At 38.3% G+C, this 25,136-nt stretch overlaps 2 protein-coding genes across 21 annotated transcripts in view; one reads left to right on the top strand and one right to left on the bottom strand.

Annotated features, from left to right (window-relative positions):
- mapta (microtubule-associated protein tau a) overlaps positions 1-21,012 on the top strand; it is a 34,007-nt gene extending 12,995 nt beyond the window's left edge. For 4 of the 17 annotated variants that reach the window (XM_068736770.1, XM_068736764.1, XM_068736768.1 and 1 more), the window contains 13 exons: positions 640-663; positions 2,821-2,855; positions 4,428-4,568; positions 4,838-4,904; positions 5,037-5,075; positions 5,292-5,542; positions 7,085-7,177; positions 7,837-7,929; positions 8,181-8,273; positions 9,327-9,419; positions 12,381-12,462; positions 13,138-13,244; positions 17,829-21,012. In XM_068736770.1, coding sequence (XP_068592871.1) covers positions 640-663; positions 2,821-2,855; positions 4,428-4,568; positions 4,838-4,904; positions 5,037-5,075; positions 5,292-5,542; positions 7,085-7,177; positions 7,837-7,929; positions 8,181-8,273; positions 9,327-9,419; positions 12,381-12,462; positions 13,138-13,244; positions 17,829-18,026 — 1,316 coding nt within the window. In that variant the 3' untranslated portion in view covers positions 18,027-21,012. Of the gene's footprint in view, positions 1-639; positions 664-2,820; positions 2,856-4,427; positions 4,569-4,837; positions 4,905-5,036; positions 5,076-5,291; positions 5,543-7,084; positions 7,178-7,836; positions 7,930-8,180; positions 8,274-9,326; positions 9,420-12,380; positions 12,463-13,137; positions 13,245-14,267; positions 14,419-17,828 lie in introns of all 17 variants that reach the window. The other 13 variants (XM_068736765.1, XM_068736774.1, XM_068736771.1 and 10 more) reach the window with 10 other exon arrangements.
- A 192-nt stretch (positions 21,013-21,204) lies between these two features.
- The window catches only part of kansl1a (KAT8 regulatory NSL complex subunit 1a), a 28,364-nt gene continuing 24,432 nt past the window's right edge, over positions 21,205-25,136 (bottom strand). For all 4 annotated transcript variants that reach the window (XM_068736749.1, XM_068736752.1, XM_068736751.1 and 1 more), the window contains 3 exons: positions 23,852-23,964; positions 23,522-23,756; positions 21,205-22,911 (listed from right to left, as the gene is read on the bottom strand). In XM_068736749.1, coding sequence (XP_068592850.1) covers positions 22,699-22,911; positions 23,522-23,756; positions 23,852-23,964 — 561 coding nt within the window. In that variant the 3' untranslated portion in view covers positions 21,205-22,698. The remainder of the gene's footprint in view (positions 22,912-23,521; positions 23,757-23,851; positions 23,965-25,136) is intronic.

Genomic DNA, 25,136 nt, shown 5'->3' with positions numbered 1-25,136 from the left:
AGTTGTGTTGATCTTCTCATCTAACTGGCTGCAAGAAAGCAGATGAGTTTTGAAGGATTCCTTTAAGTTGTTTAACCAAAGCTGCTCTTAAAAATTACGCTTATTTTCTTTTTCTTTCAGCTTCCTAACTGGAAAAGAGTGTTTTCTTTTTGTTGCTTCTTCTTTTCCCTCGTGCTCGCTCTCACGGTTGATACTTTGCTCCTTTCAGAACTGCAACTTGATCTTAAACGGACTGAAACGTGTCCTTGTTGTTATAAAAGTAGAAGATGGTTACATCCCGGCTATTTCAGAATGAGGAGGAATGTGCCAAACCGCAGGCTGATTTAAGACTCCTGTGATCTGTTAAACAGATGCAGCGCTCCCGGTTGTGGGGGAACGCCAGAATAATGTTAAAACCAGAAGTACCACACGGAGCCCCAGTTAGGTGTGGCACCGCTGGTCCACGTCAGACCTGAATATTTGCATATTGATCTCTGTGTTTGAGTGATTTATTGTAACAGTTATGTGCTCTGGCTTTCTGTATTAACTGATTATATGCTGTATGAAGGCTTTGTATTGATTTCTGAGTGTATTAATCAGTCGTGAATGACAGGAACTCATTGCTAATGTCTTTTTTCCATTTGTCTCGTCACGTTCAAGCAGCAGGAGGAGCAGCTTCAACAGGTAGGCTGTTTCATGTTGTATTGATCGCTCTTTGACTGTATTTATCTACTGTGGGAGATGGATATGAGTACAGTTATAACTCCAGATGGACAAAAAGATGTTCTCCGCAATCAGTTTTCATAATATCATGTGTGTTACGCCAATAATAATAGACATTTACAGGGTTTAATTACTAGTAGTTGATCATTTAAACTATGTAAAAAGCTAATTTTACATTGATTAATTACATTTTGCATTAAATTATTATTAATATATTATAATATATGTGCTGTAGATATGTAAAAAGATCATTAAATTTTCCGTTTTCCTCATTCTGTCTTTAGATATTTAAAATTTAAAAAGAACCACATAGTCAATTTCATTTATTTACTTTTAAAGCTGCAGTATCTTGTTTTCTATACATTATTATTGTTAATATATATATTTTTTTATTTTTTATTATTACATTTTAAAAGCGTAATTATTCATTCATAATTCAAAAGAAAAATAAGGACCTATAACCATTAATTAAGCTTTTAATGCATCCTTTAACTGCTAGTAGTTGGGGTGTCACACTCCAGACCCCAATAGACTTTTTTGTGTTTTAACAGTTTGTTTCAAAGGTTTTTTGGGAGGACTGCATTATTTTACAGTTCACAGAAGCAGTTTATTTCATATCTTATTCACTATTTTTACGATGAAAAAGACAAATTTGAGTGGTCTCCTGTTTGTATTTGTTCACTGGTATGCATCATCTGTTGTCTGTCACCCCGGTGCGATGCATTAATGTCCATCTCCATCTCATTTTACTTTCATGTGAGCCACCATTGATCACGTTTTGCATCTTCACCTTTCATAGCTCTCTCAGTTTTTTCTGGCTTGTGAAATATTAAAACGGACTCTTTGATTTCATCAGTTGTACAGTTCTGTTCACTCTTTTTTTTTTTTTTTCAATGGGGAGATGGAAAACAAGTGCTGTGAATGTCATCATTAATCTGCTTTCCAAACAAATTAGCAAAGCCTGGTGCTTCTGCAGTCCGCAGTGAGTTTGCGTTTGCGGGCGACGGGTCAAATCCTGCCGGGGCGGTCGTTGACTTCATGGGAGCTTCCTGCCCCTTGGACCCAGGAAATGAGGCGGTGGGTGAGTGCGGGAACAGGCTGAGTGAGTCCTCGTGGGCCTCTGAAGACCTGGGCTCCGGGCCGGAGATCAGACGGGACGACGGGGGGAGCCCCGCGGACTCTCAGAGGGCGATCAGCCTCGACGCCTCCGTGGGCCTGGCCGAAATGAGCAATCTGTCTGGGATGTCTTTAGTTCGCAGCGAGGCTTTGGAAGACCTGACGTCCATCGGACACAGAAGCTCGAGTATCAGTCAAGGAGAGGAGTCTCTCGTCTCTGAAGATGGAGCGGATTTAAAGTCCGGAAACACCCCCCCAGAAGCACAAGACACCCAAAATCTGTCACACTTTGACTCTCAATCAGAAGATCTTCACAGCGGTAGGGGCGTTTCCCAGAACGATAGCCTGTTAAGCAAAATGCCATCTGAAAACAGCAGCCGTGACTCATCGTTACACAGGGCCGGCTATTCAAAGAACCACATTTCTAATGAGTCAGACTTGAGTGTGGCTCAGACCACCAGTACCGCCGAGCTCCAGAAAACTCCCCCCCAAAGCCCTGCAGCCAGAAAGTCTTTGGTTCCAGTCGCTATTTTCAAAGGTCTGTTTGCTGTCGTGTTCACCACTTCAGAGTCCTCTTCAGTTAACTCCTTCCACTTCTTTTACAATGCAGCTTCTACCGTATGTTATGCTGCACTCCCCCCCCCCCCCCCCCCCCCCCCAAGTTTTTTCTCTATTGGACGTTAACTTTGACCCGAGGAGAAGCTTGTTGTCCTCCCTCCCCACTTTTCGTTTCATGTCTCCATCTCTGCTCACCTTGCTGGTTAATGCGGCCCACAGAAAAAAAAATCCACCTTTTCTTTTTTGGGTTTCTACAAGCACTTTGTGTCACCATGCATGCTGCATATCACCAAAATTTCATTTTTGTTTTTTGTTTCATTGCCATGTGAATGTGTTTAGGCACACACTGGGTAGCAAAGGTCTTTCACTTGGGTAGAAAATAAAGAAGAAATGAAAGTATATTAAACTTTAAATCTAAAATCTGCTTCTCTTTTCTGAATGTAGCTCAAGCAAAGATGGATAACAGCTCTGCAGATAAGGTACGTGACCAGGAACATTATTAAAGATGTCAATCATTTCTTTTGTTAAAGGGATCGTTCTGGTTTATTACAATTTGGGACATATTTTTCTAGCTTTGTAGCATTTTTTCTATCAGTTCTTGCACATTTGATCTACAAACATTGCAACAGTGGAGCAAGACACATTCAGTCAGATGATCAGACAGGTTGTGAATAAATCTCCAGGTTAGACAGCTCGTGTTTTGAGACTTTGAGAGCATCGGTTTGTTAAAATCATAGTCTGTATAGAAGGAATGGGCGTTGTTATTGTGACATCGACCATTGGTTTGTGGACTACAGTTTTGAAGCATCGAATTTGTCATTTTGGACGTTGCCATCTTGTTTTAGTGCAACCAATGAACAGGAACTGACCATGTTTGGACTGAGGAGGAGTGACGTAGAGATGCCGTATACGTCTCTGGTAGATAGACCTGTCAATCACTGTGTAGCCCCGCCCCTAAATCATACCCTGCTTTATGGTCTATTTGACTCTAAATGGACCATCATTTACTAAATGAACATCATGCTGTATTGAAGAAGACTTGAAACTAGAGATTGAGACCATAAACTCATGTTTACAATGTTTACTGAGGTAATAAATCAAGAGAGTAATTTTCTCATAGACTTCTATACAACCAGAGGAGTCGCCCCCTGATGGACATTAGAGAGAATGCAACTTTAACACATGAAGCTTTGGATTCACTTTTCAGAACCGGAGGTTGCTGTCTGGTTAAAATACCTAAAGTAACTTATATTTAGGTTTATGTGACTAGGACCTTTACTGGCCGTGTGCATTATGACTCTTTTGTGTCATGAAGAAAAAGTGGAAGTCAAATCTTTTAGAGAGGAGGTTGGGTTGGAAGATTTTCTGTTTCTGTTTCTGTTCTTAATTAAATGTCCAGCACTCACAGAGCGGCTTAATCATTCATTTGGAGTCGTGTTTATGTTTGTGTAAGTTCAGTGTTTTCTCTCTTTTAGCTCTGTTTTTGGTCTCCACCACCTCCTGAGACAAATATTTGTCTCTTGAGCTGCTAAATGCTCCACTATGTTAGCCAACTAGTCTCTAACTGTGCCTGTCTGCTGTTTGCTGCTGAGTAGAGTTACTTTTTACAGTGTTATCTTCAAAACAAAAGTTGTCTACTGGAAACTATGCTGATGAGAGCTGTGAGAGTGAACTAAGACAGTACTAAGTACAAGGAGCTTAAAGATGCTAAAAACCCTCTGTAGATTGTTTTTGTGTCTACACCTAACCAAACCATAGCAGAGAGATTTTAATGGTTTCAGGAGTATCAGATAATAAAATTACGTATTTTGTCATTTAGTTTGGAGCATGTGTTGCGTGTTTCTTTCCTCATCACTTTACGAGAGTACATTTTTTACAGCTGATAGAATTGACGACCCAAGTTGTAACTAACCGGAATAATCCTTTTTATGAAACGCAATCATTCTTTTCCATCATTTCTCATTTGTTGAGTCATTCCTCTGTTTTATGTTCATTATCATGAGAACTTTTGTTCTTCATTTTTTCATTTTTTCCCCCTCCTCATGAAAAAGACCCAAACTGCCACCAAACCAACCACTTCCCTTAAAAGACCATCCATAGTCACCAGGGGCAACAAAACACACCCTTCCTCCCGAAACGGCCCCAGCTCCATCCCCATTAAAGCCAGCAGCCCGGGGCCCAAGCAGCCCGGAGTAAGTACAGCTCTGAACCCTGAGCTGGGTTCAGGTTGTGAAACACACAATGGATGGACGCGCAATTTCCTCGTCATCTTTTGAGAGGTTAAAGAAATATTAAATGCACCAAAACCTACATCTTTTATTGTAAGTTACCATGAACACCAACCAAAGCCTCTTCCATTCATCACTGATGACTTCGTTTGTGAACAAGATTTATGTGACTTTCTGAGGTAAAAGCAGCGTCTCTGCTGAAAACTAAATCACCTTTCATTCTTCTTTTTTAGAGCCTCGGTGGTGCAAAACCTCAAACCCCCGGAATCAAAACTTCTGTCAGAACTGCAGCTCAACAAGGTACGAAAACTTCACATTTAAGTGTTTTCATTTAACATGAATAATTTTCATTTCTTTTTTTATTCAAGTGATTTTATAAGGAGTAAGATTTAAGGATTACTTATGATGTGTCATATTTTTTTTGTAATGCAGCTAGTGCCAAGAAACCTCCCACTCCAAAAAATGGCAAAGGTAAAAAAAAAAAGAAGAAAAAAAAGGCTAATCATTAGAGATCACTTTTAGCTTAGCATATAGCCACAATACCACAGTGTGATCCAGTCCTGGATCAAACTTGGTCCGCTTCTAGCCGGCAAAGATCCTAGTCTTTATGTGTTTCTATTTATTATTTTACTTTCATCCACGAATTGTTTAAAACTCTCTGACTCGTCGCTTCTCCGATTGCTTAAGACGGGAGCGGACAGAGCAGCCCTGGCACTCCGAAATCTCCCGCTAGCCAAGCGCTCTCTGCCAAGGCGGCGGCCGAGGCCAACAAAGTGAAGAGGGTCGCGGTGGTGCGCTCCACGCCCAAATCCCCGGGCTCGCTGAAGAGCCGCCCGCCGGCCCCTCTGGCCGCGGCCGCACCCATGCCGGACCTGAAGCACGTCAGGTCCAAGATCGGCTCCACAGAGAACATGAAGCACCAGCCGGGAGGTGGAAAGGTAATCTGAATCCTTTATCCAGCTGTTACACTGAGTGCACCTCATACCGCATGCAGTCCATCCCTGTTCTACAGTCTGCAGGTCAGAGGTTTAGATCCAGTTCTGGAGGCAGAAATGATCTTATTGGAAAGTTTAAACCTCACTAAGCAGATCTAGATCTACTAACTTCCAAGACACATGGCGTTAATACAAAACCTATTTCAAAAGGTGCTCTTTGTGGTCTTAAAAACTTTTTGACCACATTTCCTTTCTTGCAAACCCCACTTTAAGAATAATTTATAATAATAATATTTATATTTAATAACCTGCATTGTTGCAAGTTTGTTAGCTTTGTCTTTAGAAGCACAACAAACTTCTTGGTGGAAACTGTCACTGCATTTTCAAATAAAAAAGGCTTAAACACTGGATCCGCCCACTGGGTTGGAATCAGCCAATCAGCAAGTTTCTGCTTTCAGAGCCTCTGAGAAATGTTTGTGGAACTAAAACTCCTTTTGATGTTTTGAGTGTCGTCTGATCAATACAGTCCAATGTGCTTTGAGTGTGAGGATGTCAGTGTACTGTGTGTGTGTGTGTGTGTATGTATGGGAGGTCCATTTTAGCATTAAAAGCACTGCAGAGTCTTTGTTATAAATTTGTCTTGGCTACAGTCACTCGTCGGATGTTTTACTGCTGAAATTTAGAGGAAATTTGTGTTGTGATATTTATGGACCAAATATAAATAATTGAAAGTGTGAGGATATTTATCTCCCTGACGTTTAAATGGCGGATCAAAGAAACAGAAGAGAGGAGGAGCACACACATTGTAATGATTCCTGTATTTGGTCCTCGAAGGAAATGAGAGGAAGAGTTTCATGACCAGTTTGGAATACAGCCCAGTTTCATTTAATAGGAGACAAACGGACATTTCCATTCAAATCAACGTGGCTGGGTGGTCAGAGTGGCAGCCGTTGCCATTGTGACCATTGTAGAGGGCTAACTTCTGAATAAACTATGACTTGGAGTAACGTTACGAAGCGTAGAGAGCCGGAGTAACTTCAACAACTTAATGCTTCATCCACACACTGTTGTCAACGCGAAGGAAAGCACATTGCTATCGACAGTTTCTGTAACCAGTGTGGCATTAAAGCACGGTGGAATTAGTAAGTTAACTAGCTAGCCTGCTTATTCCACCATGCTTTAATGCTACACTTGTTACAGGAAAATGAGCCGAATAGGGGGCTTGTCCTCCGCCTTACTCCCCTGCGAAGGACAAGCTAGCTAGCTAACTAGCCATTTATCCGTCTCCAGAGCTGCGTCCTGCGACAACTAAAAAACAATCGCCATTTTCTTTCATTCTAGTCAAATGACTATGGAAAACAGTCCAATGTCCGCTCTACTCCTATTCTGTTTCTATGGCTATCTCTTTTCCTCTCCTACACCTCAGCCTGCATGCTACACAAAGCAACCCAAGTAAAGTAAAGTTTCTCTCAGGCTTCACAGCTCATGTGTCAAACCATCATCTCCGCTCAAAAATCTAAACGCTGCCGTTTTTCATTCTTCCAGGTACAAATCCTTCATCAGAAGGTGGACTATAGTAGTGTCCAGTCTAAGTGTGGCTCCAAAGACTATGTGACTCATGTACCCGGTGGCGGCAATGTGAGTAACTGAGGGATGAACTCAACACCAGACTCTTGAGTATCTCTGCAGTTATGAGCATCAAAACCAACTTTTGGTAAAAAAGGAAAAAAAGGATATAAAGAAGAAGGTGCTCTCTTGTTTTTGCTCTCCTTGTTTTTGCTCTCCGATGGACTTCTAACTGGAATATGTACAAATATGTCCCAATCTGCTCCATAAGACACTTTAATATTTAGCTTTTTCTCTTAAAGTTCACCAAAAGCTCAAGGTGCAATTAACCAAAAGCTCACTGCTTTAATGCGTTAAAGTTGGCATCTGTAACATTTGATTAGTTATTATATGATCTATATGGTCATTAATGTGTGCTGAAGTAGAGAAATACAGATTTTTGAAATATTACATGTTGGGTCTCACCTGTCCTGGTTCAGTAACGGAGCCAGAAGTGTCACATTCTGCATAATATTTGTATATTTATACACTAAAGTTTATAAGAATACACCCAGTAGTATCTATTGTGGTGGAATCAAATGAGTGTGACAAACGTACAAAGTTATGGATGGCAGCTTTAATGAAATGAGTCCAAAAATATGTCTTATATTTCCTCCATTTTGGGCTGATCCCCCTCTATTCTCATTTTAAATCTTCTGAAGACTTGTATTTTTATTCTTGCACTTCTGCAGGTTCAAATCCTGGATAAGAAGATGGACGTGGCCAACGTCCAAGCTCGCTGTGGATCTAAAGACAACATAAAGCACACACCCGGTGGAGGCAAGGTGTGGAACCCTTTTGATTGACTTTCACTTAATAATTGCACTTATTTTAATTTTTTTCTGAGCTCACATATAGTATTTATATAGTAGTGTTGCCATTTGATGGTCTCACTCTCATAAAAGTCCTTCCCCGTCCTCTTTAATCAGCCATGTTCTCTGGTTAGATCTAACTTCCTCTCCAGCACGGGTCCTCACTCGCAGCTCTGCTGCTGTTGCTTCCTCCAGGATAACCGTCTTTCATATCAACTTTCCAGGTTCAAATTGTTGAAAAGAAGCTGGACTTAAGCAGCGTGCAGTCCCGGTGTGGCTCCAAAGATAATGTAAAACATGTACCCGGTGGTGGCAATGTGAGTAGATAAGGGATTTGGCCCCGTGGCGAGCTGCAGGTATGCAGCTGTCGCCAAAAAACCTTCTTGTTGCTTCTCCTGAATGCATCTTCACAAAGGAGCAGGATGTCAGCGTGCACGAAACCTGCTGTGTGTTCAACCCTCCTGACCTCGATACTCCCAAAACTGTTAACACCTCCTTTTAACGGTTTATCACTAATACACAGGCATGAGCATTTCATACTGATGACTAGAGCAGCACTAAACCAGAGATCAGTGGTGGAACGTAACCAAGTACATTTACTCAAGTGTTGTACTTTAAGTTACTGTGAGCATCCTGCTGCAGTAAAATGAGTTTTTTTAAAGGGACTCTGGTGCTGAGGAACAATACCACTTTAGTCCACAGGGGCCGCCAAAATCAACAAAGTGAAAGTTCCTCATAGTAGCTTTAAGTACACATTAGAATTACTTGTACCTTTATATATTCTATGCAACTTTACTATTGTACTTTTTGCTTTCCTTCATTTATTGAATCACTTCAGTTACTTTCCACATTAAGATTAATACATACAAAACATATGAAGAGTTTATAAAATATGATGCATTGTCATGGGACAATTTTAACTCCTCCAGGTCAAGTTTTCAAAATCTGTCACTTTGTACCCTCTCCCCATCATACAACATCCCTACAGTTCCCATAATTTGTGGGTTTTGGGGGGAAGTGTGAGTCCCTGTATTTTTGCCTATATTTGCATATATTTTGGCTTATTGGCACCATTACAAGCATGCCAAATTAACTATTAGTAGTTCCTGTTTGCAGTGTACTCATGGATATACAGACAACTATCACCGGATTACTTTGATACTGAAGAAAACTTAAAAACATGATTTTTCGCAGTCAGGTTCTGCAGTTATGACTTTATTTTTCTAGAGGATTTATCAGCCACGTTCTCTGGTTCTCTGGTTAGATCTCCCTCCTCCAACATCTAACTTCCTCTCCAGCACGGGTCCTCACTCGCAGCTCTGCTGCTGTTGCTTCCTCCAGGATAACCGTCTTTCATATCAACTTTCCAGGTTCAAATTGTTGAAAAGAAGCTGGACTTAAGCAGCGTGCAGTCCCGGTGTGGCTCCAAAGATAATATGAAACATGTACCCGGTGGTGGCAATGTGAGTAGATAAGGGATTTGGCCCCGTGGCGAGCTGCAGGTATGCAGCTGTCGCCAAAAAACCTTCTTGTTGCTTCTCCTGAATGCATCTTCACAAAGGAGCAGGATGTCAGCGTGCACGAAACCTGCTGTGTGTTCAACCCTCCTGACCTCGATACTCCCAAAACTGTTAACACCTCCTTTTAACGGTTTATCACTAATACACAGGCATGAGCATTTCATACTGATGACTAGAGCAGCACTAAACCAGAGATCAGTGGTGGAACGTAACCAAGTACATTTACTCAAGTGTTGTACTTTAAGTTACTGTGAGCATCCTGCTGCAGTAAAATGAGTTTTTTAAAGGGACTCTGGTGCTGAGGAACAATACCACTTTAGTCCACAGGGGCCGCCAAAATCAACAAAGTGAAAGTTCCTCATAGTAGCTTTAAGTACACATTAGAGTTACTTGTACCTTTATATATTCTATGCAACTTTACTATTGTACTTTTTGCTTTCCTTCATTTATTGAATCACTTCAGTTACTTTCCACATTAAGATTAATACATACAAAACAAATGAACAGTTTAGAAAATATGTTATAGATTAAACAAACAGTGTATTCTTTTATAGATGAAATGATTAATTCATTAAAATGAAAAAAAAATGTATTACACGGCTTTGTTGAATACTCAATTCTGATTGGTCGACTATGGACGAAATTCTGATCTTCGTACTCAGTGAGAGGAATGTTTTCTGTAGCGAATGCAATACAAGAGATTTATAACCAATAAGATAATTTTTAAATCAATATTTTATGTAAAATTATCGATTTCTGTCGTGATAAGTTTTAAATGCTCTTTTCATGATTCCAGCTTCTCAAAAGTGTCGATTAGCGGCTTTTTCCTTTGTCTGAAATGACAATAAACTGAATAAGTTTAAGGTCAGATGACTGCATTTCTCAGTATAATTAAAATGTTAACAACCCAGACAATCAATCTATTAATTAAGAAAATAATCAAAAGATTAATCTATGATCGAACAAGTCATTTTATATAAAAAGGCCATAAAATCCTGCTTTTACATGAATGCATTATAGTGAGTATAACAATCACAAGGGACATTTTTACACTTTCAACACTTTAAGTACATTTTCCTAATAACACTTAAAGGACTTATATTCGTAACAGTGTTTTTAAATATGGTGTTAGTACTTTTACTGAAGTAAATCATCTGGATCTTTCCTCCACCGCTGCCACAGATATACACCGTGTCTCTACTGAATCTTAGATTTGAATTAGTTTCCATAAAGTCTTTTTCGTAGGTTAAGTTTTCAGAGCATCTACTGTCTTAGCTAACAGTGTTATGTAATGCTCATGTTCTTCTGTAAGCTTGATAACCGTTGAATCTGTGCTTGTCGGTTCGACTGTGATCAGAAAGTGTTTGCCACCCAAACTGGCCCCTTAAACAAACATGCATGAATCCTGTGTGTGTTTTTTGGGGATTTATGCAAACTGCCTCAAGTTGCAAGATCAATTTTTTTCTTATTTCATAACAGAAAATCTATATTAAAAAAAAAAAGAAATATGAATTCCCACTAAAGAGAACTAATTGTGTCCTAAAAGAAGAAGTGCACAAAGAGTCTCTGTCCAAACTGTGCCTGTTGTGATGAGCGCTGAGATGACCTCAGCTGAGAGACTGAGCGCTTTGTGTTACGAGACAATCGGCCATAACAGGAGAGACGACACTGTGACGCACGGCTGAGAAAAAGACATCATCGATTAGACACTTAATACTAAACATTTTGAGTTGAGACTTTAATATTTAACCCAGCTAGTCTTCACGTGTATGATATAGACTGGGTTACACCAACATAGAGCTTGCAAAGCTAGAGCTTCTCTTCCGAGTCATCATGAGTGATGTCAATCATTTTGAGGCAAGAAATCAACTGTAAATTTTAAATATTGGCATTTTTGTGAACGTTTATTAGATTGATCATATTATATAAATGGTAGCTTCTCATAAATACGAAAATAGGCATGTATAATAATAATAATCTCTCTAGTGTCCATCAGGGGGCGACTCCTCTGGTTGTATAGAAGTCTATGAGAAAATGACTCTACTTCTCTCTTGATTTATTACCTCAGTAAACATTGTAAACATGAGTTTATGGTCTCAATCTCTAGTTTCAAGTCTTCTTCAATACAGCATGATGTTCATTTAGTAAATTATGGTCCATTTAGAGTCAAACAGACCATAAAGAGGAGGATGCTTTAGGGCGGGGCTACCTTGTGATTGACCAGAGACGTATACGGCGTCTCTACGTCACTCCTCCTCAGTCTGAATATGGTCACTTCCGTCCATTGGCTGCCAAAAAACAACATGGCGACGGCCGTAATCCAAGATAGCGATGGTGAAATCACCAAATTCGAGGCTTCAAAACATCACAACGTCTACATCCTCGTCTTATATACAGTCTGTGGTCAAATTAACCTATTCATTAACTAACTGTTAATGAATACAGAGCAGTCGAAAGTTTCCGTTCCCCCCGTCTTTTATAGACTATAGATCCCTACAGCACACAAATGTATTTATTTATTTATTTTAATTTGGGGAAACAAGCGTCGTCATGTTCATTAAACTTCATGTAATTTTGATTTAAACTTGGATTTACTAAACAAAGATTTGTTTTTATTTGTGCAACAGAGCTCTGCTTAACTTTAAATAGGATTTACTCATTTTAAACCTACTTATGCTAACTCTGATTAGAACTAATCTCAGATTAAATTAATCCGTGTGGGTGCAACTCAGTCTTAGTGTGTTATTGATCTGTGTTTTCTTCCTGGTAGCTGTTGTAGACAACTAACAGGCCAGTTTATAGCATCAGTTCCTCTATAGTTGCACGTAAACCTACGAGTTCAATGTGACGTCTGTTGCTCTAGTTTTAAAACTTTGTTTCTGCTTTGTTTTGTCACCTTCACAGGTTCAGATTGTTCACAAAAAGATTGATCTGACCAACGTTCAATCGAAATGTGGATCGAAAGCCAACATTCGTCATAAGCCAGGTACGTTTGTGTTCGTGGTATCCTGCAAGACCGAAAATAATCAATGGACATAAACTCTTTATTTCAAAAGAAGAAAGTATGTTTGTATATCATTATTAGTATTATTTCAATTTAATTGTGAATTATCAATTTCAAGCATTTTTGAACATTTACGAAGTCTCCAACAAATGAATATATATTTGTGTATTAGAACTTCTTCTTCTTTGTTAACTCATTAATCGTCTCATGACCCCTCAGATTTATCTAGGGACCCTTTAGAGGAGCCTGACCCCTAGGTTGGGAACCACTGGACTAAGCTGTAAATAAAATGAATCCACCTGGAGCAGCTGCAACAATAAAATGCTGCGTACACATTGGTGCATCTGTATTAACAATTAATAACGTCCGCTATATTGAAATATCAGTCACTGGAGAACAAGTGCTTTTACTTTTTATACTTAAAAGTACATTTTGCAGATAATCTGAGTTTTACTTAAGTAGAAATTTGGATGCAGGTCTTTTACACTGTTGAATTAGTACTTTTACACACACACACACACACACACACACACACACACACACACACATATATACATACATATATACATACATATATATATATATATATATATATATATATATATATATATATATATATTTATTTATTTAACTTAATAATAATGGTGTTTTCACCAGGTGGAGGAAATATTGAGATCAAAAATGAGAAGATTGAATTCAAAGGTCAGTCTAAGATTGGCTCTCTTGACAACATCGGCCACGTCCCTGGAGGAGGACAAAGAAGGGTAAGAACACGAGATCAAGTATTTCTTATTATTACTGGATGGTTGTCGCCCTTCTTTGTGACATCGTGTTCGGCCAGTTCTGCTGTTTGCATAGCTAAAGCTTTTTATCTGCATAAGTAGAGTTCGCTCCTCTATTATAGAGTAACAGCTTTCACCCATGATGACCTGCAGACTTACAGTACCTGAAGATCCTTTAGAGAGATGTTTATGATAATTAAAAATAAGATATTATGAATTTAAAAAGTGTCACTTAAAGAACAGTGATCTTTGTTGTGATTACAACAAAGATTACATATAATAATAGAAAATAAAAAAAGTATGAAACAATATCAGGTCTGTATCAAGGAAGCTATATATATAGTATTAGTACATTAATAATGCAGCAATTTGTGTAGCATATCTAATATTTATTATATTACCATTATTATGTAAAGCAAGTTGAAATCTGAATCAGGTTCAGCAGGTTAAGAAAATAATATAAAATCGAAATTTGCAAATGTTCACAGTATGAAGGATATTATCATTTTCTAGATTTGAATATGTATAAAAGTGCAGGAAATATATTTTTTTATATTTTTAATTAGTTGTTTGTCTGCACCAGATTTCACTCAAAAACGAGTCCTGATTTTGATGTCATGCATTGCAGCTTTTATCAACCATCTTTTGAAAGGGCTGGCAGACTTCGCCTCACCCACAATACAACTTAGATTCAGTTAGAATTCACCAACACTTATATTTCAACGGGTTTCACACAAAAAAACGAACATTTTAAGATTTAAGGAGCTGAAAATGCACCGCTTAGTCATTCATCTCATACTTTCCTCCCCTGAGTTTGGCACCTTTCTCCCTCTTTTATTCAAGCTTCCATCTTCTCCATCTCGCTGATTTAATCATAATTTTTTCATTTGTTGTCATTATCTTTTGGTTCTTCATTTGGTTGTGTTGCGTTTTGATTTCTGTTGATGCCATCACATGTATTTTTGTTGCATGCCTTGTCATTCCTCTGGTGGGGCTCGTCTGTAGAGGGAGAAGGGGAAGGAAACAGAGGGGAGTACCTCAGACAGCCCCTCAATCCCCTCCCCCGCTGTCACCCCCCCTCAGTCACCACAGACTGTCCCCTCAGCTCCCATCACACCCATCTTGACGAACCCCCTCATAAAGATTGAGGACTCCTGTAAGTACTCACAAGCTGTGTGTCGTCGGCTGCTTTAAACAGCAGCACAAACGTTTTTTCTTTTTCATTTCACTTCATTTTTGTAACTTTTTTACAGGTTTTAAGGGGTTAAACATGCAACCAAAACATGCTACATTGCATAGCCACATATATGTGGACACCTGAAACTTACACTGTATAAGTCTGTTCCAAAACTATGAGCATTAATCTGCTACTATAACAGCTGGATCCCTAAATTGGCACTCGGGTATAAAATCTCTGAGAACCACTGGTATAGTATTGCATATAATAATGTAATAAACATACTTGTGTGCTATAAAGTGTGTGATAATATAGTACGTTGAAAAAAGTCATTAAAAAGTCATAGTATAACATGTTGAAAAAAGTCATAGTATAGTATGTCTCAAAAAGTCATAGTATAACATGTCGAAAAAAGTCATAAAAAGTCATAGTATAGTATGTCTCAAAAAGTAATAAAAAGTCATAGTATAGTATGTCTCAAAAAGTCATAAAAAGTCATAAAAAGTCATAGTATAGTATGTCTCAAAAAGTAATAAAAAGTCATAGTATAGTATGTCTCAAAAAGTCATATTATAGTATGTCTCAAAAAGTCATAAAAAGTCATATTATAGTATGTCGAAAAAGGTCATATTATAGTATGTTGAAAAAAGTCAAATTATAGTATGTTGAAAAAAGTCATATTGTAGTATGTCAAAAAAAGTCATAGTATAGTATGTTGAAAAAAGTCATAGCATAGTATGTTGAAAAAAGTCATAGTATAGTATGTTGAAAAAGTCATAAAGTATGTTGAAAGAAGTCATAGTATAGTATGTCAAAAAAGTCATAGTATAGTATGTCAAAAAAAGTCATAGTATACTATGTTGAAAAAAGTCATATTATAGTATGTTGAAAAAAGTCATGGTATAGTATGTTGAAAAAAGTTATATTATAGCATGCTGAAAAAAGTCATAGTATGTCGAAAAAAGTCATGAAAAAGTCATCGTATAGTATGTCCAAAAAAGTCATCGTATAGTATGTCCAAAAAAGTCATAGTATAGTATGTCCAAAAAAATCATAGTATAGTATGTCCAAAAAAATCATAAAAAGTCATCGTATAGTATGTCCAAAAAAGTCATAGTATAGTATGTTGGAAAAAGTCATGAAAAAGTCATCGTATAACATGTCGAAAAAAGTCATAGTATAGCATGTCGAAAAAAGTCATAGTATAACATGTCGAAAAAAGTCATAGTATAATATGTAGAAAAAAATCATAGTATAGTATGTCGAAAAAAGTCATGAAAAAGTCTCATAATATAACTTGTTGAAAAAAGTCATAGTATAGTATGTCGAAAAAAGTCATAGTATAGCATGTTGAAAAAAGTCATAGTATAGTATGTCGAAAAAAGTCATAGTATAGCATGTTGAAAAAAGTCATAGTATAGTATTTCGGAAAAAGTCATAAAAAGTCATAGTAAAACATGTCAAAAAAAGTCATAGTATAGTATGTCGAAAAAGTAATGAAAAAGTCATCGTATAACATGTCGAAAAAAGTCATATTGTAGTATTTCGAAAAAAGTCATAGTATAGTATGTCAAAAAAAGTCATAGTATAGTATGTCGAAAAAAGTCATGAAAAAGTCATCGTATAGTATGTCCAAAAAAGTCATAGTATAGTATGTCCAAAAAAATCATAAAAAGTCATCGTATAGTATGTCGAAAAAAGTCATAGTATAGTATGTTGGAAAAAGTCATGAAAAAGTCATCGTATAACATGTCGAAAAAAGTCATAGTATAGCATGTCGAAAAAAGTCATAGTATAGTATGTTGAAAAAAGTCATAGTATAGTATTTCGGAAAAAGTCATGAAAAAGTCATAGTATAACATGTCGAAAAAAGTCATAATATAGTATTTCGGAAAAAGTCATGAAAAAGTCATAGTATAACATGTCGAAAAAATTCATGAAAAAGTCATAGTATAGTATGTCAAAAAAAGTCATAGTATAGTATGTCGGAAAAAGTATGAAAAAGTCATCGTATAGTATGTCCAAAAAAGTCATAGTATAGTATGTCCAAAAAAGTAATGAAAAAGTCATAGTATAGTATGTTGAAAAAAGTCATAGTATAACATGTCGAAAAAAGTCATAGTATAGTATGTAGAAAAAAATCATAGTATAGTATGTCGAAAAAAGTCATGAAAAAGTCTCATAATATAACTTGTTGAAAAAAGTCATAGTATAGTATGTCGAAAAAAGTCATAGTATAGCATGTTGAAAAAAGTCATAGTATAGTATGTCGAAAAAAGTCATAGTATAGCATGTTGAAAAAAGTCATAGTATAGTATTTCGGAAAAAGTCATAAAAAGTCATAGTAAAACATGTCAAAAAAAGTCATAGTATAGTATGTCGAAAAAGTAATGAAAAAGTCATCGTATAACATGTCGAAAAAAGTCATATTGTAGTATTTCGAAAAAAGTCATAGTATAGTATGTCAAAAAAAGTCATAGTATAGTATGTCGAAAAAAGTCATGAAAAAGTCATCGTATAGTATGTCCAAAAAAGTCATAGTATAGTATGTCCAAAAAAATCATAAAAAGTCATCGTATAGTATGTCGAAAAAAGTCATAGTATAGTATGTTGGAAAAAGTCATGAAAAAGTCATCGTATAACATGTCGAAAAAAGTCATAGTATAGCATGTCGAAAAAAGTCATAGTATAGTATGTTGAAAAAAGTCATAGTATAGTATTTCGGAAAAAGTCATGAAAAAGTCATAGTATAACATGTCGAAAAAAGTCATAATATAGTATTTCGGAAAAAGTCATGAAAAAGTCATAGTATAACATGTCGAAAAAATTCATGAAAAAGTCATAGTATAGTATGTCAAAAAAAGTCATAGTATAGTATGTCGGAAAAAGTATGAAAAAGTCATCGTATAGTATGTCCAAAAAAGTCATAGTATAGTATGTCCAAAAAAGTAATGAAAAAGTCATAGTATAGTATGTTGAAAAAAGTCATAGTATAGTTGTCAAAAAAGTCATAGTATAGTATGTCAAAAAAGTCCTATTATAGTATGTTTAAAAAAAGTCATATTATAGTATGTTGAAAAAAGTCATAGTATAGTATGTCCAAAAAAGTCATAGTATAGTATGTCCAAAAAAGTCATAAAAAAGTCATAGTATAGTATGTCGAAAAAAGTCATATTATAGTATGTTGAAAAAAGTCATAAAAAAGTGATAATAAACTTTGCAGGTACATGAATTGAATTAGTGTCATTGAAGTTTTGCAATCCATCATTCAGCACATCAGTGTTCACATCAGTGTCCACCAGATGGTGCTTTTCAACACGTAACGTGTTCATAACCCAGGCAGCGCCCCTCACCTGTCTCACCCGTCTCCGGCCATCTTTTCTCCGCAGATTGAGAGCCACAAGCTGAGCTTCCGTGAGTCCGCCAAGGCCCGCACTGACCACGGCGCTGAGATCGTCTCCTTGGAAGACTCCCCCCACCAGCTCAGTACCGTGTCCTCCTCCGGCAGCATCAACATGGCCGACTCCCCGCAGCTCTCCACGCTGGCCGACCAGGTGTCCGCCTCTCTGGCCAAACAGGGCTTGTGAATGCACCCCCACCCAAAAAAACCCTCCACTTCCTCCACCTCAAAACCACACGACCACGTAGAGGAGTTCCTCCTTATTTTTCACAGGACTTTTTTAGCTACCCATCACTGTTTATCCTTCACTAAACTGATCTCGAGGCATTACTTGTAGAGAAAAAACAGAGTAACAAGTAACCCAACATGTATTTAATCTCTCTCTCTGGTCTTTGAGCTCTTTATTTGCTATTTCTACCTTTTGTAAGTCTCCCTTTAAGAGTTAAATCACCCCAGCAGAGCGAAACTCTCCCTGTGAATCTGAGGATCTAATCTTCTCATATACCCTGGTAAATCTGACATTGTCATTTAACACTTGGTTTCCTGTCACATTGACTGTAAACCCTTTAGAGAGTCATGTTCTAAATGTCCCTATTGATGGGTGTTCCCCTGGTATATTTCTTTTGATAAGACTCGCTGGTGCCCAGTTTGTGCTGAAGCAGAACGAACCATTAACAGGGTTAAGAAGTTAAGAAGCTGTTAAAAAGAAACGTAGCAAATTATTTCAAGTCAAGGCAGATAAAAAAAAAGAAAAAAAAGAAATGCTTTCAGACCTCAGTGCTGTCTTTGCTTTGTGTAGTCCCGACACGACACAACCTGGATTAAAAAATAAATATTAAAAAAACGGAACGGCTAGAGTAGAAACTTTGGTTTGTGTTGGGCACAGTTTTATAATCGTATTCTGTGGATATATGACATGTATTTGATATGAAGAAACATTTGTATTGTGCCTGCTACTGTCAGTGTTATTTTATTTTTTGTTACTGCTCTATTGTAAATGCGCTGAAGCTTGAGGAAAAATTAACCTTTAAGGCATTTTAAAAATGTAACTTTCACGGCCAAACTATTAAGAGTTCATTGACTACAGTATTTAAACTGCTATATGCACATAAAAGCTAGGTAGAATAATCACCACAATTATTAAGTGTTCTTAAAGCGAGACTACGTAACTTCGGCTAAAAAGAAAACATTGTGAGAATGCTAAATGCTAAGCTAGTTTATCATTTAGCTTAAATTGCTACGCTATTGCAACAGTAGCACAAGTGCAGATTGAGGAGTCGTAAAGTCAGCAAACCGCAGAAATAGAATAGGAGACGGAAGTTGAAGCGTTATTCGTGGTCATTTAAGTAGTACAAAAGAAAATGGCGGTTGTTGTTAATTGCTGTAGTGTAAACACGTTAGTGAGGCCGTAAAGTGTCGTCTCCGGAGACGGGTGGCTGGCTAGTTAGCTAGCTAGCTTGTTCTTCTCCAGAGCGGCAGGAAGTGAGGCAAAGGGAACAGGGAGTGTAGGCAGTGTAGCATTAAAGCATGGTGGAATTAGCAAGATAGCTAATTTAGCCAGCTGCCTCGCTAGTTATCTAGCTTGCTAGCTAGCTAATCCCCATTATGCTTTAATGCTACACTGGTTACACTCGCTTGATGTAAGTTGTTTTAGTTTATGCGACCATTAGCCCGCGTTAACAGCGGTACACATAAAAATGGCCGCCTCTCTGACCATCCTGCTCCATTGATTTAAATGGGAATGTCCCAGTCTACTCCTATTTCTATTGTTACGCAGAAAACTGAGAACATGTTGCTAACATTAGCCACCATAAGCTACCGCTCATGAGTGTGTTGAACTATGTAAAAGATGCCACTTACGACTTTTCATTTGTATTTCCTCTCTCAAAAGTTACATAGTCTCACTTTAAAGGGTTGGAAAGAAAAAAAACAACGCAGTATTTTAAAATGTACTCAACCAGAATGCATATTGCAAAGCAGATGGACGGATGATGGATGGATGACGACGGGTTGATTGGGCCAAGTTGATACGAGGGGAAAAAACCTGTACAGCAACGCGTTAATTTACTCATGACGTCTGTTTCTGTACCTGAGCGACGGACACATGACTCAACATGACGCGACTCTAGATGCTTTTATCTTCAGAGGTTAAATACTCAAGTTCTCTTCTAAGAAAAAGCTACGATACATTGTTGAATATTACACCCACATACGTCTAATTAAGATTAAGATTAGAGGAACAAACGCAAAAACTAAACATGATTTTGTGCGTTTCTCATTGTGTGTTGAGGCCCTTTTCCCCTTAATTAGAACCTAAAGAGCCGACTCAAACTATTAAAAAACAAAGCAAAACTAAATGTAGTCAGTTAGCGAGGTTGTCCACAAACTTTTGGCCGTGTGGTGAAGTTCATATGAAGAGACAGTGCGGATTAGAAAAGAGATAATCAACAATTTTACGACAGGACTCTTGTATTTGTTGAACGAAACGAATGGAAACCAGCTGCTTTCCTCAATTTGTAACCCTTAAAAAAAATATAAATGTCCACAAAAAACATCCTCAATATTCCCGGTGATTCATCACTATTACTCACATTAATATTAAGTGAAACGACTTCTTGCATGCACCTCATGTAAGTGACGAGAGTCTGCTTGTTGCCTCCCCCCTTTTCACAAAGTGGTCTCTTTGTATATTCCGTTTTATGAAAGACGTACTGGTCTAAGACTTAAAAAAAAAAAAAAAAAAAAAGTATATACGTGGTTATAAAGAGTCGGAACACTTCACTCCCAACTGTGTGCGTTTTTTTTAAACATTTGTTGCCAAAATAGATATACAAACCGCGAAGATGCTTCTTTTAAGTTAGCAGATAGGACTTTAAGGTGCTTGCGATGTGATCTGCATGCTGACTTCTTGGTTCTTCTGTTCCAATAGACCACATTCGTCTGTGTGCAGGACAGAGTTGAAGGCTGAGGACAAGTTAAAGTAACGTGCTTTAGGTGGTTTTCTGCAGTAACAAAAACTCACCACCCTATTAGTTTTATTTTTGTTTACGTCTGACGCTGTACAGTTTGTGGAAATGTGGTCGTTCTCGTTGTTGTGCATTTGATCAATAACTGGTTTATGATGATTCTTGTTGCTGTATATGTGTATTTGAAAATAAATGCTATGAAGTCACCGTCATCGTGAAGGATTTTCAACACACGTGAAGTCAGGAATCACTCCTTGTTTACCACTAAACACACTGTTGGGCATTTCAGTTTGAGGACTGAAATCCCAGTAAATTGGGATGTTTTTTCGTCTGTAAACATTTTAAGAGTGATTTCAGAGCCGTTTTCACACCGAAGGACTGGAGGCCAGAACAATAACGCCAAGTTAAACATAAATGTTTTAATGGTACTATTTACAAAAAACAAAAACAAAAACAAATCTGCTTTTTGATTAGGTTAACTGCTGCAACAATCGAACAGGTACATTGACATCTTGCTTAAACTACGAAAAGAAAAAAAACAGTGATTGAATGGCTGTGGCATAAAACGGAGGTGTAAAATGAAAACAACCAGTATTTTTTTGCATAGCAATTAGTTAATTAAGGTGAGAGGGGAGGGGAGTGAGGGGGAAGGGGCAGGGAGAGTGTGGTTATGACATGAAAAAAAAAAAAAAAAATCCATCTTGCAACAGAGTAGTCTGGATGTGATCAGAGAGAAACTATTCAAACAGCAGAAAATATTCCCTTAAATTGAAAAACCTGAGGTCGGGGGGGCTTCTAGCTGCTACATTTGAAATGTTTGAAAGAGAACAAAGAGAAAAGGAAGTGGGGGGTAACTGTGTTATGTTTTATATTTTTACCATAATTTAACGTAATACAGCAGCGACTGTATGCTGAGAGTGAAACTTAGCAGATGGTTCAATAGTCCCCCACGTTTCTGTTTAATAAGTGGAGTTCTCAGTGTGTGCCGTTGTGATAAGACTAACATTAGCATGTTTTTGCAGCATGCAGCAGCGCTTTACTGTAGGGCAAGTGCTCAAAAGACACCCCAGCGCTCTCTATGCCACTACCCTCTTTAAAAAAAAACAACCCAAAATGAGTGAGTAGAGCCAGCGGGGGCGACACGGAGACGCTCTCCGAAAAAAAGATACCGTAAAGGAATGATTTTTACTATATAAAAAAAAAAGAGAAGAAGAAGAAGACACAAATAATGTGTTACAGACACAAAGAAAACATGTGAGGAATGAAAACAAAACAAAGAAAAAGCAAAACAACAAAACTAGACTTGGCAGTTGGAGAAGTGCTCTGGTGATTTCAGGCGACCTCTAGAGGGAGAAGAAGGAACCACATCTCAAATGTACCTGTTTATTTGGATGAGGAGGAGGAGGAAGAGGAGGAGGAAGACAGGGGTGGTATTTTTTCTTGTTTTGTAATTTGTCACTCCACTAAAAATGTACATGGGAATTACAAGCAAACTAGTCAATAGAAAACACCCTTTGGCCATATTTTGAGGAGTCCGCTACATAGTGCGCTACAAGTGTACACGCGACGTATGAAACACCACTAAGCCCCCCCATGTACATTGTTTAGCCTACTACACAAAACAGTTTTTGTAACGTGTTGTTTTATAATTTTTTTTTTTTTTAAACATTTATCCTTTTTTTTTCCTGTGACAAAACAAGTGTAGGGAAAGGCTTCTATCTCCATAATGTTCACTAAAAACTGTGAAAAGTATTAGACTGATGTTTGAATATCAAACAACAGGAACCCATTTAATATTTTTATTCCACTTTGAGGTTCTGCTTGTTAATGCCAGAGAGGAGCTGTGGGTGGAGGGGGGGTGTGGGGGGGAGGAGACCTCAGCCTGTCAGTCATTCATCGGTGGGCGGTGGAGGCCTTGTTTTTGGGGCCGCTGTCATCGTCGCACGGCAGCTGCTCCATGTCGTCCGAATCCAGCCGCCCGAAGGCCGTCGCTCGACAACCTGAGATGCTGCGCATTCTGGGCCTGATGTGGGGGGGGTCGCTCTCCGGCTCCAGGGCCGGGTCCTCTGGCATCGGGAAGCAGCGCCGCTCCCACGGCGCTACCGTCTGTAAACACCACACACAGCGTTAAAACATGGCTTCAACATCTGCAGTAGATCAGGACATCTTTGATCTAGTCTCTGATCTCTGATAATGTTACATTGTAAACAACCAACAGGAAAAAAGTTAGTAACGTTAGCAGCACCGCTAACGGCTAACCAACGGAGGTTAATTTCAGTTACATTATGATGCCTTCAGGCTCTGCTCAGTGAAAATGAGTACTAACTGAAGGTAAATTATAACGTTATCATGTGTTCACAAGTAATCTGTAAAATGTCGTTTTTGGTGATAAACTTGAATAAATCCAGTGGTTTGAAGGAAATATTTTCCATGAATATAAAATAGATATTAGAGATGAATTATGAGCCGTTGCACCACTACTTAACAGTAATATCATGTATATCAGTGTCTATGCACATCAGAAATCAGGATGTCACTTCATTACATACAGAACTAAAAGAGAGCAGACTATATTAACTGTCAATGTGCTACGTTGGTGCACAAACGGTACTTTTAGAAGTTAACGATCTGCATCAGCTGATGACTATTTGCCTTCTGCAGGCTTCAAAAGAGACTAAACTAGTCTTCACTTCCAGCTTGAAGTTGAGCTACGTACCCTCTCTTCGAAGGTGAAGTCCGGCGTGGAGCAGCGCGTGTCCTCGCTGGACAGCAGCCGGTGGGAGTCCCTGGAGCAGGGCGTGTCGGGGCTGGCCGGGCTCATGGGCGACGGCACGTGGCTGTAGTCGTGGAGCATGGGGCAGTGTCCCGGGTCGGGCGACGCCGGCTGAGGGGTGGGGGGGTTGGTGCCGCAAAGCAGCGGCGTGGTGCGCCCGTCCACGGACTTGTACGACCTGAGGAGACGAGAGAGAGACCGTCCTCAGATAAACTTTAGAGGCCACAATCGGAGACTTTTAGTACATCACTGTGGTGCTGTGGTGGTAGCTACCTGCTGCCCCTCCTCTTAGCCGGAGCCAGGGCCATCCAGGTCCAACGGGAGCGCTCCTGGTCCTCGTGGGGTTGGTGGTGCTGAGTGAAGGCCGCGTCCGTCAGGTCCTCCACCTACAGACACACAAAGCACCGTCAGGACCCTGAACGCACCGCCCCGGAACTACAACTACAATAATCAATTCACTGGAAATGAACGGCTAAAATATTGATAACTGATTTATGGAGTGAAGAAATGCATCTGCAGGGTTCACAGTTATATTTAATATATTTTTAATACAATATACAACGTCATGTTGCATAGTAATACCGGTCAAAGTATAAAAGATATCAGTGAAATGATGACGAGGTTAACATTTATATCACACTTTATTACTTCATAGCTGTATATAACAGCAAAATCCTAATATTATGAAACAAAAGTAGAAAATTGGAAATGTGAACCAGTTTTTAAACATCACATAACAGACAGGTTAATGTTACAGCCTGCGGCCGACTAGAAGAATATTTCAGACTCCTGTAGATTAAATATTTTTGTGTGAACTGATGTTTTTAAGATGTCTAAAGACCTGCAGCCTTGTCACATGTGACTCTATACGTTCTTTAAACTCTCCTATGATAATAAATATCATTTCTCTGGGTTTTTGTCATACACAAAAAGAAGGAAACTGAAAACGTCATGATGGGTATTTGGATTATTCACATATTAACGGGTGACTGCTGTGTTTTTCAATCTGAAACCTTTTTTTTCTGACATACTATATCATGACTTTTTATGACTTATTGCACTGACTTTGTACATACTATACTATGACTTTTTTTACTTTGTGACTTTCTATTATATTGTTTATGACTTTCAGCACTTTTTGGACGACATACTGATGACATGACTTCATGAAAGAGAGCTGCTGGTTCGATAGAGAGTTGAGTAAGACACTAAACCGCTCACAGCTCTGCTTTCAGTCGGTTACATCACAGCCTGCAGCTCAATACTGAACCAATTTAAAAAACTGTTCTCCCCATTGGTCACTTAGACACACAAACATTGAATAAAATAGGGTCCAGGTGGAAAAATACTGAAGTTACCCTCTTAGGAGAAACATGTTTTAGTTATTAAGTCAAAAATAATCAGTCTAATAACCTTTGTAGTTAAATAATCATGATTCTATCTGATCTATGAACTGCTTCCTCTATGGAGAATTAACCTTGAAAGGGTTAGAGATCTGACCACCAGGTGTCACTGTACACTCACTGCCACACTGTACAAGTTCATATTTGTATGAACG

The sequence above is a fragment of the Cebidichthys violaceus genome, unplaced genomic scaffold (genome assembly GCF_023349555.1).
Source record: "Cebidichthys violaceus isolate CVI_PGR_0920_01 unplaced genomic scaffold, fCebVio1.0.p SCAF_72, whole genome shotgun sequence".
Lineage (NCBI taxonomy): Eukaryota > Metazoa > Chordata > Actinopteri > Perciformes > Stichaeidae > Cebidichthys > Cebidichthys violaceus.
The sequence above is the reverse complement of the archived record's forward strand: the minus strand, read 5'-3'. Positions and strand labels throughout refer to the sequence as shown.